General features: G+C 37.6%; 1 protein-coding gene across 7 annotated transcripts in view; it reads right to left on the bottom strand.

Moving 5' to 3' along the window:
• The window catches only part of LOC149286012 (intermembrane lipid transfer protein VPS13A-like), a 207,055-nt gene that overhangs the window by 77,111 nt on the left and 113,559 nt on the right, over positions 1 to 16,385 (bottom strand). For all 7 annotated transcript variants that reach the window (XR_016277743.1, XM_089494507.1, XM_089494508.1 and 4 more), the window contains 9 exons: positions 11,703 to 11,926; positions 10,150 to 10,382; positions 9,452 to 9,544; positions 8,525 to 8,881; positions 4,421 to 4,522; positions 3,320 to 3,478; positions 2,942 to 3,203; positions 600 to 760; positions 147 to 250 (listed from right to left, as the gene is read on the bottom strand). Coding sequence is in view for 6 of the 7 variants with exons in the window: in XM_089494507.1 (XP_089350633.1) it covers positions 147 to 250; positions 600 to 760; positions 2,942 to 3,203; positions 3,320 to 3,478; positions 4,421 to 4,522; positions 8,525 to 8,881; positions 9,452 to 9,544; positions 10,150 to 10,382; positions 11,703 to 11,926 (1,695 nt within the window). In the remaining variant the exon portion in view is untranslated. The remainder of the gene's footprint in view (positions 1 to 146; positions 251 to 599; positions 761 to 2,941; positions 3,204 to 3,319; positions 3,479 to 4,420; positions 4,523 to 8,524; positions 8,882 to 9,451; positions 9,545 to 10,149; positions 10,383 to 11,702; positions 11,927 to 16,385) is intronic.

Raw genomic sequence — 16,385 nt, 5'->3', positions numbered from 1 at the left:
TTTACTCTGCCTGTAAAAAATTACTAACTTAGGAGAAATGTTGAATGTTTTAATCTAAACCTTTCTTTTAAATATGCTATATGGTTAATTTTAACAAAAAAATTGTGAAGTGGTGGTGGTGGTGGGGGGAAGGCAGGAAAAATTACCTGTAAGATGTCAATGGTATGTTAAATTCATCCTCTGGTAAAGCCACTCCTAAACATTTGCCATCTTCAAATATACTCAAGGGAATTGAAAAGTGATTCTTTATCTGTATGGAAAAATAAAGATCTAAATATATGATGAAATAAACTTTAAAGGATCTTATATATTTCCACATGATAAGCAAACAAAGAACACTTCACAGAGGTACCATAGACCCTAACAGATTATGCAGGAAAAGACAGAGAAAGACTCTTTCGACTTATGTTTGAATTTGCTTCACCAAAAAAAGCACTAGTATTTTGTATACCTCTATATATAGAGAGAGAGCAGGAGCTGCTGTTCTCTTATTTATGGGAGGAAAACAATGATGGTCATCAAATAAGCAAGTTGGGAGATACTGAAACATTTCTAATGTCCATTTATTAATCACTAACATTTTAAGGAAAATATTTTACCTGAATCGGGGAGTGTACTGTTATCATCTTGCTCCCTTCAATTGTATCAATTTGACAAACAATAGACCGTACAACACCTGAGTCATTGTGTCTTACTCTGTAAAGACTTCGTCCCACTGTTGTCAGAGGAATCTTGTCAGTAGTGGAATGATTCTGGGGAGCTAGGAAATGGAATACACTGAATTTAAAGAAATGAAACTATCTACCTACCAGCTCTATATAAATAACTTTTATTCCTTAGCACCTTATTACCAGTGCTGATTCAATGCTATTATTATGATTTACCTTTATTACTGAAAAGAGGATAGCTCTGCTATATTCCCACTTGGAAGTTCAGCAGCAACATAGTCCCACTTACCAGTAACCAAACAGAGACAGAATATGTTGGAGTAAAAGAGACCACGTGTTTATTGGTTACAACTGTGCCTGGATCCTGCTCCAGGCACTGGTTCATTGGTAGGCAACCAACTGACTCAGCCCATCTCCTGGGTATCTGTCCAAGATGATAGATGCAGTATTTCACATGAGAAGAAGTCACTGCATGGTACCTTACCCACTGCAAGTGGGACAAAGATCCCTGCTCCAAGCTAGGTATGACCTTGTTGCCTGCACTGCCACCATCTTTTAAGCGGACTTATCCATACCACTATTGATGGGTATATAGGCCTAATCTCTTCTTAGCTAGATTTGGTTTCCATGCGAAAACTACCACTCAAGTCATGATGAAATATCAGCTTTATACGATATGACCAATAACAGACCTGACAAGCTATAAGCATGACAAAGAGAGGGAGGGTGGTGATGATGCTCCAAAAACAAACAAATCAACAAAAACTGGTGGAGGGAGCACAGGAGCCTAGTTTAGTCACTCCAGACCTCATTGAAGCCTGCCCCATGACTTCATAAATCCCTCCCATCCGCCAACCAGACTGCATCTAGTTTAACTATTTTCCTTGTCCTGCCCAAAGCTTGACAAAACTGTGTGGCATTCTAGAATGCCAGAGAAGATGAAGTCTACCCACTTCACCCAGATGCAACCTGCAACCAGTACCTGTCAGAAATTCAAGGCATGCACTTGTATATTTATACCATATATACTCGTGTACAAGTTGACTTAAGTCGAGGTTCAGAGTCAAAATCCTGGATTTTGATGTGACCTGTGAATAAGTTGAGGGTAAAACTCAGGGGGCTATAAAGAAGGATGGAAAGGGGGAAATACCACTTCCATCTCTCCGTCTCCTTCTCTGGACCTCTCCCAACCGATTTCTAGGTGCTGAAGGAAAGGTTTTAACATAAAATTTAGAAAGGAAGCAAGTGGATTTAAATGGAGAGTTGTTTCCATAGGAAGCAAGGTCTTGCAAAATAGACTGGAGACAAGCAAGTGGTTTTAAATGGAGAGTTTTTTCCATAGGAAGCAAGGTCTTGTAAAAGGGACTAGAGAGATGTTTTAAATGGAGAGTTTTTTTGATAGGAAGCAAGTGGGTTTAAATGGAGAAGGTTTTTTGATAGGAAGCCAGGTCTTGCAAAATGGATTACAGAGAGAAGCAAGTAGTTTTAAATGTAGAGTTTTTCTGATATGAAGCAAAGGCTTGCAAAACAGACTAGAAGGGGAACGAATTGATGTTCGATGGAGATTGAGGCATTAGGCTTGCTTGCTTTAGGACATTTCTAAGCACTACTGATGTACTGACCCTTATATAAGCCTAACCAAAAATTTAGGGTCAATTTTGGGGCATAAATTTATTGACTTAAAGTCGAGAAAGCAAGTCAGGGCATATGGAAACTTGACCTAGAGAAAACAGTGCACTGCCTTCAAACAATTAAATTAGAAAACACCCACAAAAAGTGCTAATGTTGTGAGAAGGGGGCAGAATTGCCTATGTTCATCTATTTAGACTGAAACCATGACATGGGGGACTGAGGTTCGTGTTCCTCTTCTGCTGATTTATTTATGCACATTGTTTCCCCACCTTAATCTGATAACTATTAACTCCCCTTTATTTCCATCCACAGTAGTCCCTCTGTTAATTTCTCTTTGAGAAGTATAAATCAGGAGATTCAATCACCAATCTTCCGTTTAATGTACAGTTTGGGCCGGACATGAACACATATGAATGTTAACCTGTATATTTCGTGATTAAAAAATAAATAGGCAAGGTCTAGGAAAATAAGATAGTTTGCTAATGAACAGCTAGCAACAAGAATACAATCCACTGGATTACAGACATTATATCTGAATGCCTGATACTATGGATAAAAATAGTCTAATTAAACAATTTAGTGTTATGTAAACAAATTTGATTCCTGAAATAACAAATATGTTTTAAAACATGTTTACTTACTGAGCCAAATGTAAAATACTTTACTGCTCAGGGTAGTCATTGCCGTGAACTGGTCTTGATCACTTTTAGTTTTGACATATTCCATACTTAGACTTTGTCCATCTTCAAGATGAAATGAATTCCCCGTTGGTTCAACATTAAGGACACTGAAGGAATCACTTGGTAAGACAATGGTGGAGACCCCTAAGGTATTGGTTAATACAAAAGGGGCCCGATCTTTTCTGAAGATTTCTGAAGTCTGCGTAGCTGCCTCTGCAAATGCCTACACAAGCAAGAAGATGTGAATTATTGATTGCTTTTTTTCCTAAATAAAAAAATAGCATTTACATGTGATTTTCATTCATCAAGGGCACAGACTCACATTAATATATTTCTTACCGTGCCGAGGTTACTCAACATTAGTAGCCCACATTTGGACAATGTAATATTTAACTGATCTTGAGAGTAAATAGTTATCACTGTTTTGAACTCTGGTACTTTGTAGTGTTCCTCTTCAGCAACTGAATCAACTAAGGTCTTTTTGGCCTTCTTTTTCATCTTTAAAGAAAAAATGAGTGGTTGAGAAGAAAACATAACTAACAGTTAACATTACTAAAAGTATGTTCTTTACTCTAGTATTTGGAATGTTTACATAACTTTTCAAAGGCTATTTTGAATATTACTGAATCCTAGGTTTTGAAGCATATCCACAAGACAGTGAAAGGACAGCCTTACAAAGGAAGAAAACCCACAAGAAATAGAATCATAGAGTTGGAAGAGACCACAAGGGCCATCCAGTCCAACCCCCTGCCATGCAAGAACTCCAAATCAAAGCATACCCGACAGATGGCCATCCAGCCTCTGCTTAAAGACCTCCAAGGAAGGAGACTCCACTACACTCCAAGGGAGTATGTTCCACTGTCGAACAGCCCTTACTGTCAGGAAGTTCCTCCTAATGTTGAGGTGGAATCTCTTTTCCTGTAGCTTGCATCCATTGTTCCGTGTTCTAGTCTCTGGAGCAGCAGAAAACAAGTTTTCTCCCTCCTCAATATGACATCCCTTCAAATATTTAAACAGGGCTATCATATCACCTCTTAACCTTCTCTTCTCCAGGCTGAACATCACCAGCTCTCTAAGTCATTCGTCACAGGGCAGATAAATAACACAGCATGTCTCATAATTTCTGCTTCAGTTAGTTTATTTATTAAGAAAACACTCAGCACTATAACTGGTGAAATGTGAATGGAATAGAGAACTAGGATATTGTAAGCCCATATATAGTATTCTCAGGTAATCACCTTCCATGATCTCTTTCTTCAGTGAGGATATATTTTTATACAACTATGAAACTGTTCTTTTCAAATCATGGGGTGTTAGGTACACATATTGACAAGATCTCATATATAATATTATTTTAATGGCAGAACAGAATAATGTATATTGCATCCATTAAGGTCCTCTCTCCTGGACTCAAGTAAATTTATATTACTAAAATTATACCTTCAGTTCTAGAACCCATGGTCTGAACTCATCACTGTTCTCAATTTCCAGTGGTTCAAGCAATGGCTCCCAGACGCCAAACATTTCATTGTAATAATGTACCTAGGAATACAAAACACAATTAAAAGTACAGTCTGTGTCAAATTTGGTCATGGCTAGTGAATTTTCTAAACAACAGTTTCCAAACTGTGATGGTGCATATTATCTTCCCACCAGTAGTACCTATAACTTGTTTCAGAAAAACATTCTATATTGCAGTTTCTAGCTGCAGCCTGGTCCTTCTGTGTACTTTCAAGGATCTAGGAAAGCTATGAAACACATTAAATGTCACTGAGTATTCTTGAACACAGAGATGCAAGAAATTTTCATACATACATAAAGGTATATATGAGTGAATACTGCACTTCTGTTTGAAGTTTTGAACCATTCATTGCAATGTTGATATCTAAAGACAAATCTATTGAACACTTTACTTTATGCTTTACTTGTATGCATTATTCAGAAGCCATTTGATGGCAACAGAAATAATTAAGCACAATTAAAATACAGAAAGAAGCAGCTGTACTCAATGAGCACAAACATGGTACCAGTCCCAGGCATATTGAGGGAAAAACCACTCCCACTCCCACAAATCAGATTGTTAAGCAATACTGGTTGACATCATATATGGCATTCAACATACAATACATTATAAAACTGTTATATTAAGCAACAATCATGTCCAACATGCAAATATTGTTTCAAACACCTTCCATGTGGTAGCCATAATTCACAAAGCATCTTTAAAGCAGTAATGATTTCATTTAAATCAAATTGGTTTTAATCACTTCTCTAATTCTCTAAGTTTGAGTTATAGAACCATTGTTCATTCCAAAGTCAATATTTATGACAGCAGGTAGTCAGTCTCTAGAGTTATCAATATTCTGCCTGAATCATGTGCATCCATTTGAGGAAACATGGTATTCGTGAAATACCAAATGAGTGAGCGCAGGCATGGGGAGTGGCAAATGCTCTTTTTATGGGGCTTATTGTCATTGATAGTAGCATTACAAATCCTAGCAGAGTATTATAAAACTTTGACAACAACTCCCCCCAGAACAAGGGAGTCCAGGATCCTCTCAGAGGTTTAGTTTCCCATGTTGGGGCTCAGACAAGAGATGGAGATGAGGAAGCAGCAAGACGAGCAAAGACAAGGGAGGGAGCGAGCTGGGAGAGCCAAGCCTTGTGTAAAATGCTGCTTAGTCAAAAGCGCCAGCTGTCAACTAAAAACAGAATTATCGAACACTGTGCTTTCTTCTGCTGATCATCTGTCAAAACAGATTCCCTATCTGTAGCAGATTAGAGATTTATTACATCAGAGTCTAATATTGCATCCACACCTGGAATGGGTAAGATTAGCCACATAGAGATTGAATGGAAGACTTTTTAAAAAACATGGTTATTTGAACTCATGATTGAAGGCATTTTATCATTAAGGAAGCAATCCACACAATATATTTCTGAAAATACTTGGAGGGCTTTGAACAGGTGTTGTTTGGAGAATTCAGTAACACATGAAAATGTGAAATTGAAGGATGTATTTATTGGTTGTTTTTATAAGCAGGTTTAGTGAAAGTATTAAGGCTCAACATTCTCAAGAGGCAGCTGTCTGTTCTATCCACAATAATATCAAACAAATGGAAGTTGTTATTTTCACATCCACAAGTTAAAAGGTTTCTCTGAGAGGCAACCTCACAGGCTCAACTGTTGGTTCATAGATTTCCTTCATGGGACCGACATTTACTGTTAAACATTTTGATTGGAACACCATTTAGCCTTTGAGGGAGGCCTCACTAAGGTGTCTTTTGTTCAAAGTGTTATTTCTGGTGCATTACACTGGTACTCAACTGTCATCTCTAAGTGCATTATATCTGCACTCTTCCTCTGAATTAATTCTGAAATTGGTTGCCTTATCTTTACTTTTCTTTCAACATAATCTTTTTATGTATCTATTTGTGCTCCCAATTAAATTAGGCCCTTGTTACTTCCAGATAACTAACTCTTCTTGTAATTCATCACAAATCCATGTGTCTTCAGGTGTTCTAAAGTCCCATCCAACTCTACTTTGGATGACTCCTTGTTTACACCAAAATATTGCCCAAATAAGAGATCAATTAAACTAGCTTCTGCCTCAAATATGCTATAATTTAAACTAAGACTTCGGTGAAAACCCTTGGAGCCAACACTAAATTAAAGGGAGGAGCTCTGAATTGGTAATGACTGTTGTGACTGAAAAAGAAAAATTGCCAGCACAATGCATTCATGGAGATATGCTAGTATATTTCTCAAAAATCTATAGCTAGCAAGAAGTCATGTAACTCTATGTTGCAATACCTCCATTTTGAATCTTAGGTATTGGACAAACTCATTGAAGTACTTTAAATCTGAGATTTGTCTGGGACTCCCATTGTGCTTGAATCATAGAATCGTAGAGTTGGAAAAAACCACAAGGGCCATCCAATCCAACCCCCTGCCATGCAGGAACTCTCAATCAAAGCATCCCCAACAGATGGCCATCCAGCCTCTGTTTAAAGACCTCTAAGAAAGGCAACTCTACTACACTCTGAGGAAGTGTGTTCCACTGTCTTGATCTGGCATATCAGTTATTGAAGCCAACTTCCCAGCTTTCTTCTGACCTTGGTGACTATCCTGATTTTGAATTTTCATCTGTATTAAAACTTAAAGTAATGAGTATTTTTCATAATAAACCCTTAAAACGCTCAATCTCAAGTAACTACTTCTACTACTTTCCTTGTATGTTTCCTCATAAAAATCTTGCTCAGTGTAACTTTTTAACTCCTCAGAATCACCCTTGAATCTGATTAGAACCCTGATAGATCCAAATTGATGTCAGAATCATTCTTATTCATTGTCTTGCCTCCTGTAAGTATATACTTTGTAATTTCAATATCTTATCTCTGCTCTTTAGAACTCCTCATCTGATGATGCCCTTGCATTTTTGCTTGAAAAGTATTATTCTCACTATGAGATGAAACAATAGGTGACTTAATGGAAGGAATATTAGATGAATTGTTTTTTGTGGGTTTTTCTGGCTATGTGGCCATGTTCTAGAAGAGTTTATTCCTGATATTTCACCAGCATCTGTGGCTGGCATCTTCAGAGAATGCTGACTTGGAAGAGAGAGAGAGAGAGTATATATATACACACTGTGTGACCATGGGTAAGGAGGAGTGACTCTCATGTTAATCTGTGTATTGTTCTGTTGTTGATGGCAGGGTCTCAGGGTAGAAGGATATGTAAAAGAGGATTAGTGTCTGCTAATTGGTGATCATTGTCTGCTGGGAAAGCCCCTGACCCTTGGGACAATGAATTCTGTATAGAATCTGGCCCCTTTCTCTCTTTCCTCGCCGCTGTTGGGGTGTACTAGGGGCAGGCGTTTTGCTGCTTCCCCGAGGCCTGGAAGAGTGGCGGATCGGGGCTTCTGGGGCTGCTGCTGTGGCAACTCAGGCCCCAATCCATTGGGGAAAGGGGCGGGTGCAGGCCACCCCAAAGGGGCGGTTTGTATCCCGCCTATGACTATTTAAAGTTGGCTGAATTCCTGCTTGCACTTCTGCTCTCACTAGCTCCCTTATCATAGAATCGTATGTTATGTATCATTACAATAACAGTAAACTGTGAGGGTTAAGCTGATGAAAATGACTCAGGCTGTGTCTACACAGCAGTTAATGCAGTCTGACACTGCTTTAACTGCCATGGCTGAATGCTATGGAATTCTGGGATTCATAGTTTCATGAGATATTCCGCCTTCTCTGTCAAACAGCTTTTGTGCCACAATAAACTAGAAATCTACTGCATGGAGCCATAACAGTTAAAGTGGTGTCAAAGTGCATTAATTATGCAGTGTGGCAGCAGTTTCATTTATCACATTCCTGTTTTTGTGCACTGAGGAGTACTGCCTGCCAATAAAGCAGCGTTAATTCATGAAAATAGTAAATATTTTCTTTAACAATGACTCTGTAACAGGGCTATTCTACTTACCTCTAGTTCAAGTAACAGGGTTACTTCTTTAACAACAGACTCAGTAACAGGGCTAATTCTACTTACCTCTAGTTCAAGACGAGAAGACAGGTTGATCAGAGTACTCCAGTTTTTTACTTCTCCTGAAAACGAAGACTTTGCTAAGAGCATTGGCACTGTTTTGTGACCAACCCCAGCTTCAAGGGTTATAACAACAGTCTCAATTTTCATTTTCAATGTCTCTCCTTTAGGAACCAATTCAGCTACAGAAACAGGATCTTTATTTTCACTTGATTCTTCAAGAAACCACATGTTTAAATTTTTAATATCCTTCTTGTCCCAAAGATCTGGCGGTAGTGGGCTAATGTCTTTCTCTGCAGTCTCTGTTGTTGGAAAAAGTGCTGATGTAATGGTCATGACGGTATTCAAGATAATTGGTGAAACCTGTGTTAAAGAATATTACTTTTAATTGAAATTATGCATTTCTAGCAAGTGTTAGTGAACATTAGAACAGAATAAAAGTGAATTACACATGAATATATGCTTGAAATAAAACTTTAAAATAATTTAACACTTCAAACATTTTAAAACAATCTAATGCTAATTTTAAGTTTGTTTATTTTTTAATTTATTTACTTATACAAAAATAACGACATCCTGCTTATCTCCCCCCACCCAAGTAGGTGCTCAAGCTCACTAACAAACAACCAAAGACTAAAAACACATTAAGAGAGACCTAAAGTGTAAGAGATTTTAAAAAATTAAACATCATCACAATCAAAGACTTGATTTAAAAGAAAAGTCTTCAATTGCCAATAAAATACTGTATAGATCAGTATCAAGTTCCAAATATTGCTGCCATAGAGAAACCCCTTTTGCATGTTATCACTAATTTTTCCTTAATTTTAGAATGGAATTATCAATGGCAAAATGCAGGTGCACATAGTGTTTTTAAATAGCCCACTGCCATATTTATTCTGGAGATTAATACAGACATACAAACTTTTTACATACCTTAATTGTTATGGATTTAATGGAGAGTTCAGCTTTCTGAGGCTCTTCACCTGACTGCATCATATCAAAAAAGAAGTCACAGGGCTGCAGTATCTGGATAGAAATATAAATCAATTGAATAGAAATATAAATCTGTCTGTTAAACAAGACTTTTAAAAGCAATTCAAAAATCAATAAACAAGCAACGGTAGTTTTAAAATAATAGTATACCTGCCAAACAAATAAAAGGCAACCTAATTGGTACAATTAGGACCCAAGTTTCTTTGGTTTGCTTATGAACACTTGCCTGGAGACAAGAAAGATCCTTGCATGCCACCATACTTTTTTAAAAAAACGTTTCCTGGCTGGATACTTGCATCCAGCCAACAGTATGTTTTTTGTGCATATTTTCTAATGTTAGATCGAGAACTTTGCATACAGTAGCAAACTTAAAAATTAACGAGTTGTATTAATATCTAGTGTATATACATGTAATCTGATCAGCAATGCACAGTGATGAAGACAGAGCATTTTATCCAAAATCCATCTCAATTGCAAGATAGGACTGCATAGCTGTTATATGTGACCATGTTTAGTGCTTCTGATGTTCTTTATTTAAATTGTCTCTTTTTACAAATTACAAATCTCACCAGTTGCATTTGTATTTGCATAACACTATGCAGGATAACAGTTCTAGATTAGATATTTTAAAATTTTACCGTAGTAATATTGCCTTTTCTCATATCTGGCAGAAATGGGCAAGCTTTCACATTTATATCTTTCACAGCTGCTGTCATTTTAGACAGTTCTGGGCCATTCTTCATGGAGACTTCACACTGTGCTGTTGCCACCAATGCAGGAGCATCACTTCTTGTCAAATCCGCCACAAATACAATCTCAGGATTTTTAACTACAACATTTATTTCCATTGTGGATTCTACCTGTACAGGAACTGAAAGTGTAACGTTTATTCATTAAGTATTTTAAAGCATATTTCCATTCTGTTGTAAAAAGATTGATCTTTCTCCCTAGTTTTTGCTTTAAGTAAATATATATACAATTGTATCATGATGAGGATTCATTAAACTAATTTAAAATTGTTAGCTCTCAGAAACCCAACAATTCTATGAAATGTTATTTAATGGTTTAGATAACGTTATTATGTCTATCTTTTTACTTAGTTTTTCATTGCTGCATTAGCATTGTATCTAAAAAACCTTCCAGTTAAAATAATCTACTCAATGTAATGACACAAAAGGCAACTAGATTCTAGTTTAATAACATACTAAAAATCAAGCATAAACCCACAGACATTCAGAGGCCATTTGCACTTCAGAAAAAAAATAGTTTGGAACCGTTTGATTTCCATGATGTTCACACTCGTCCCGACCGCAATCAATGTAGTTTGGGGGGAGGGTAAAAGCCCACTTAAACTGGTGCATTTGGCACCGGACTCATTTAGCAGTTCTTTTTTTAAGAGTCGCAAGAATCCATATCTTCGGTAGTGTGAGTATGCTACTGAATCGATTTGGATTGCGCTGCATTGTTCCCGGAATGGGAGGTGCCTCTGTTTTAAATCAATATGGTGGCAAATGTGAACAGCAACAGGGTTAAAATAGCACATAGAGATTTGATGAGGGTAAACATAGTGAGAATACAGAACCGATTCTGAATTGGTTCTGGATAGGTGCGGAGATGCAAATCTCTTCATTCAAAAAAGTGTGAACGGCCCAATATGATTGATTCAAATGACATTATTTTATTGCTTTACTTACCAGTAAAATGGAAAGAAAAACAATTTATCCCTTAGAGCAGTGGTCCTCAAATTGTGCCCTTTAAAAGATCTTGGACTTCAGTTCCCAGACGCCTCAGCAACGTTGGCCAGTAGTCTGGGATTCTGGGAGCTGAAGTCCAACATCCCTTAAAGATCACAGTTTGGGGACCACTGCCTTAGAGGAATGTCTGGCGTATTAAGGTTAATATCCCATATTTCATATTGTTTTAAATTGCACAAGCCTAAGGGTATTTTTAAATAAAGAATTAAATTTCCCTCCAAGAAATAAGCCTCATGGTTAACATACTTGATGCTTATGAGATTAAAAACAGTATCTATAGATTAAAAAGAGTTAATGAGTAATGTATAAGAATACATTATTGACTTTTAATTTTCATGAAACTTAATCTAATACCTCAATTAAATAATCAAACCATAATTGAAAGAAAAATATAATTAGGATAGAAGATGACATACAAAGAGGTACCGATTACTAACCTTGTTCCTTTACAGCCAAAGTCTGTTTAAAGTTTTTTTCTGCAGCAGCACTTTCAGCAGTAGCTTTCAGAAATACATCTGCTACAGTAAGCAAAAACTCAACGCTAGCACAAAGATATGTATCCTGAACAACTGTGTCAAGAACAGTGGTGCCATCTCTTCCCTGCTTATAACTTATCTCCATCATAACTTTTTTTTCAGATCCATGTTTCATTTCTACCATTCTGAAAAACAAGTTGGCAGAATAAACAACATAATTTGAAAAGCATTATATAATCTAATAGTATGTCTATGTATTTTTCTTCAGTGTGCACATTTTTAGCTATCAAACCAGAAAAAGGTTATGAGACTTTGGAAGGAACTTAGTTCAGCAAAACCACTTCTGCTATCAATTAGAGCAATACTCCATAAATGTTTCAAAATAAAAGTGTAGTTTCCTGACACTCCTTTTTCAAAAAACAACAATATTTTTATAACACATTTAAATATTCTTTAATAGTTCCCAAACCCTTCAAAACAAAATTTCAAACACTGTGACCATGATCTGGAAAGATACATTACATACGTGCAAGAACATGGGTGCACCCATAATATCTCCATCTTTTCCTTAGGATTGGGAGACCATCATCTCCCAATGCAGTTTTTGAAACCCCCAATAGTTTAAGAAAAACAAGCCCAATTCCCTTGAGAATGCATAATTATTTGCACTACTGTATTCTTAGGATCCTATTCAGGGAAGCAGGTGATTAATGTTTTATTTGCAAACTAATTGCTGGATCACAGGACTGCCCTTAAACACTGCTGAATTATTATATTTGGTGCACAAGAATACTAGTAACTAAAGTTTTATTTGCAAGACTGACTGCTGGAATACAAGAGAGCCTGTAAACTTTGCTGAAATATTGTATTTGGGGGGAAAGAATACAACCTGGCTCCCTTCAAAGGCAAAGATAGGTTGTGTCTTCTATAACTACCATATTTGATAGGTATGTATATATCCACAGACTCAGACACAGATAAACACAGGGTCTACAACTGCACAAAGCCACATTTCATAAATTTTTAAAGTTTATGGGAACATTCTAGCTCTTTTACTAGAACTGGAAAACATCATATACTGTACTAGAATGAGGAGAATGGCCTTTTCTTCAGTACCTTGAAGATTCTCACAAGCTTATATGTATATGTATGTGACTTCAAGTCACCTGTAAACTTATAACAATCTCATGAATTTCATTGGCTTTTCTTAGGCAAAGAATACTCAGATGGTTTTGCCAGTCCCTTCCTCTGGAATATAGCCTACAACATCTGGTATTCACTGGTGAATACTCATCCCATCCAAGTACTAATCAGGGCTCAGCATGCTTAGCTTCTGAGACCAAATGGGATCTGGTACCTTCTGGTTAAGTCCAAATACAAGCCTATACAGCCAAGTGTGTGAGTGTACACACAGACACCAGCACCTCCTGTTTTGCTCTTCCTGCTGCTGTGCCACCTTTGTGCATGCCACCCAACCTGAATGCAGGAACTAGAATTCTCTCCAAAAGCTGTAGGTAATCTTTACACCATGTTGCTCTACGCAGCTAAAAGTTTTATGTATGACTGCAGAAAGACTAAAAAACAACATACAATGAGGAATTTATTGATGAAAGAGACACAGCTTTGGAATGCTCTCAAATAAAACTGCCAGAGCTCTATGTTGCTTTGAAACATTTGTTTTTATACATGCATTCTCATAAATCTGTTTGAAGGGATTCTTGTGAGATTCTTCATTATTTTATGTTTATATCATAATGTTCGAAATGTAAATTAATTGATTTATGTTACACAAAAGGAAATCATGGTATAAAATTAAGATGCTATACCATTTATTTGAATATGTCATATGGCCAGAGAAACCAAGTAATAGCTACCAGCAAGTATGTAAGCTACCAGCTGCAGCACGCAAGAGCTCCAGACTTACTGAAAGCCAGGTCTGAGGAGGGAAAGGACAAGGGATGTCTATTTCTCCTAGTAGCACAGCTTGTTCCCATGGCTAGTAAGCTGGCCAAGAGGTGGGACTCCCCAAAGCAAACAATGAAGTAGAAGGCTTCATTCTATTCCACTTGTGAAAAAGTGAAGGGCTTCCCTGCCATGCTGCCAGTCAGTGTGGCTTCCCCACCTTCCCTCTAGAGAGGCATGTAGGTTGGGGTTTAACTTTCTGAGTAGTCATAGGGATTGCAATATTAGTCTGGGCATTGACAGCTTTAACTTCTGTGATAATTGTGATAACAAGTTGCTGTTTTGACATTGGACTGGATCTACTGGTGGGTGCGGGGAAAGGCCCATGTACCCATTCTTCCATTTCAAGGATTCTCCTTGGGGATATTGGATGTTGAGTCATTATGCAATAGGCCCAGCTCACACTCCTGTGGTTTCAGCCTTAGGTGGCATGGAAAACAGGCAGTGACTTCTACTTATTTGGATCCCATTTATTAACATATTGATTCTCCCCAGCAGGCAGACCTGAAGTACAAGTCATCAGATAGAAGAAAAGTTGTCTGATACCTTGATCCATACTCTTATGCTGTGCTAAGGTGCTGACAGCTGTAACTAATGAAGCTGAAGCCATTTTCAACTCCAACACTGTTGAGTGCTCTCCTGTCCTACCCCATTTCTTCATCACTAGCCCAGCAAGGGCATATGATTCAAGGGCCTTGATAGATGCTGGATGTTATAAAGGTCAATGAAATCAAACTGACTCACAAAAATTAGGTAGTGGCCCATTTCAATTACTACCAAGAATACAAAATCAAGAAATTGAAGCTACTCAGATCAGAATTGCAGAACTATTCAGATGATAATAAACCAAAATATTAACAGAATTCAAGACAATTAAAATAGGCCATAAAATGAAGCAACCCAGTAAAGGCAAATACTAGCACTAGTACTGGTTGGGGGTTTTTTGGCCTGGACTACAGCAACAAATCTTATTATACTGAATGTCTTCTACCATATGTAAAATATCATGTGTGAGACTTAGCTATACAGTTGGCTCTTCTTATACACAGATTCAAGCATCCACGGTTTGAAAATGTTCACAAAAAGCATAAATTTCAAATATCAAACCATGATTTTCCAATTTTTATAAGGGACACCATTTTGCTATGTCATTATATTTTATGGGACTTGAGCACCCACGGATTTTATCCACAGAGGAACCAAACCCCAGTGTATAACAAGGGTCCACTGTACCTGGTTTCTATGCTTCTTCATATCAGTTTCTCATTGTACTATTAAGTTTATTGCACGGGACTTGGAGAACGGGAACAGAGCGGAACAGAAGGTAACAGGAAGGGAACAAAAGAAAAACTTATGTTATCGCATGGGAGGATGCCGTTGATGCTGCTGGGAGTCCCCAAACAGTTCCCCATCCGTCCCACTGCAGCCGATTTTGAATAACAATTCTGAATTGTCCTTCAAAATTGGCTGCTGTGGGATGGATGAGGAACTGTTTGAGGACTCCCGGCGGCATTGGCAGCATTCTCCCGTGTGATAACATACGTTTCTCCCCATTCTGTTCCCTTCCCATTCCCTTCTATTCCGCTCCGTTCCTGTTCTACACGTCCTGTGCAATAAACTTATATATTTTGCGTGTTTATTATAATATGAGACGTGCCAATCGCATTATAACAAAAGCACATTAAGATGCATGTAAATGAAGAAAGCCATCATACATGACAAAGAACTAAATACAGTGCGCCCGTGCTATACGTGGATGCGCTATATGCAGCTTCCAGCTTACATGAAAGCTGTGCGACAATAAAAGAAATGGTGCATGCATCTCTGGCGCACACACTACCCTGAGTTGCAAGCACAGATCCCCTGCATAAGGAGAGGGCCACTGTATATTCAGATGGCTTTAATAAGCAAAGGTATGACAAGATAGCTCATAATGCAATTGCTCGATGGGCAGTTCACAACACACTGAATTATAAAGCTGAGGGTCAACATTTATAAGTGAAATTATTAAATTTATTAAATAAATTACAAGTACTAATATTAATTAAAAATATATTACCTCACTGCACAATCACATAATCTCTGGAAGAGAGAGTGAGGAGAACAGGGCAAAAGAAAGGACAGTGAATGGCAAACAGAGGGAACTGGGGAGGATGAGAAGGGAAAATATATATTGAAGCACAATATAAATGATTACTTAGGTCTCAGATGTGATTTCAAAATTTTGAAATTAAAGGTTTTCATAAGTTTAAAAAGCAGCATACTTTTTATTGGCTTTGAATGTATTTTAAAATAAAATAGCAATGTTTTGTGTAAATGTTAATGGAAATAATGAAAGAACACACAAACCACTTCTATAAATTGATTTAGAGAAAGGATTGATTGATTGGCTGATTTTTTGTTTCCCTAATAACCCCAAGAAAAGGGAGGAGGATTGAGGGAATTAACATGAGGAACTTCAGGCAGATTTAGTAAAAACTCCTTCCCCATTTCCTCTAATAGATCTCAGTCTCTTTCATGAATGTGTTAATACAATGTGCCTGTGTTATATGCGACTTCCAACATAATTTGGAAGCCGCGTCGGAAGGAAGGGAGCTGTGAACAGGAAGGAAACAATGCTGCACGCTCATGTGGCGTGCACCTGTGCGCCACTGCCACGCCGCTGCAGGCACGAGCCCCATT

The sequence above is a fragment of the Sceloporus occidentalis genome, unplaced genomic scaffold (genome assembly GCF_023333645.1).
Source record: "Sceloporus occidentalis isolate IW3139 unplaced genomic scaffold, rSceOcc1.0.p SCAF_73, whole genome shotgun sequence".
Lineage (NCBI taxonomy): Eukaryota > Metazoa > Chordata > Lepidosauria > Squamata > Phrynosomatidae > Sceloporus > Sceloporus occidentalis.
This window is presented reverse-complemented; position numbering and strand designations above follow the sequence as displayed.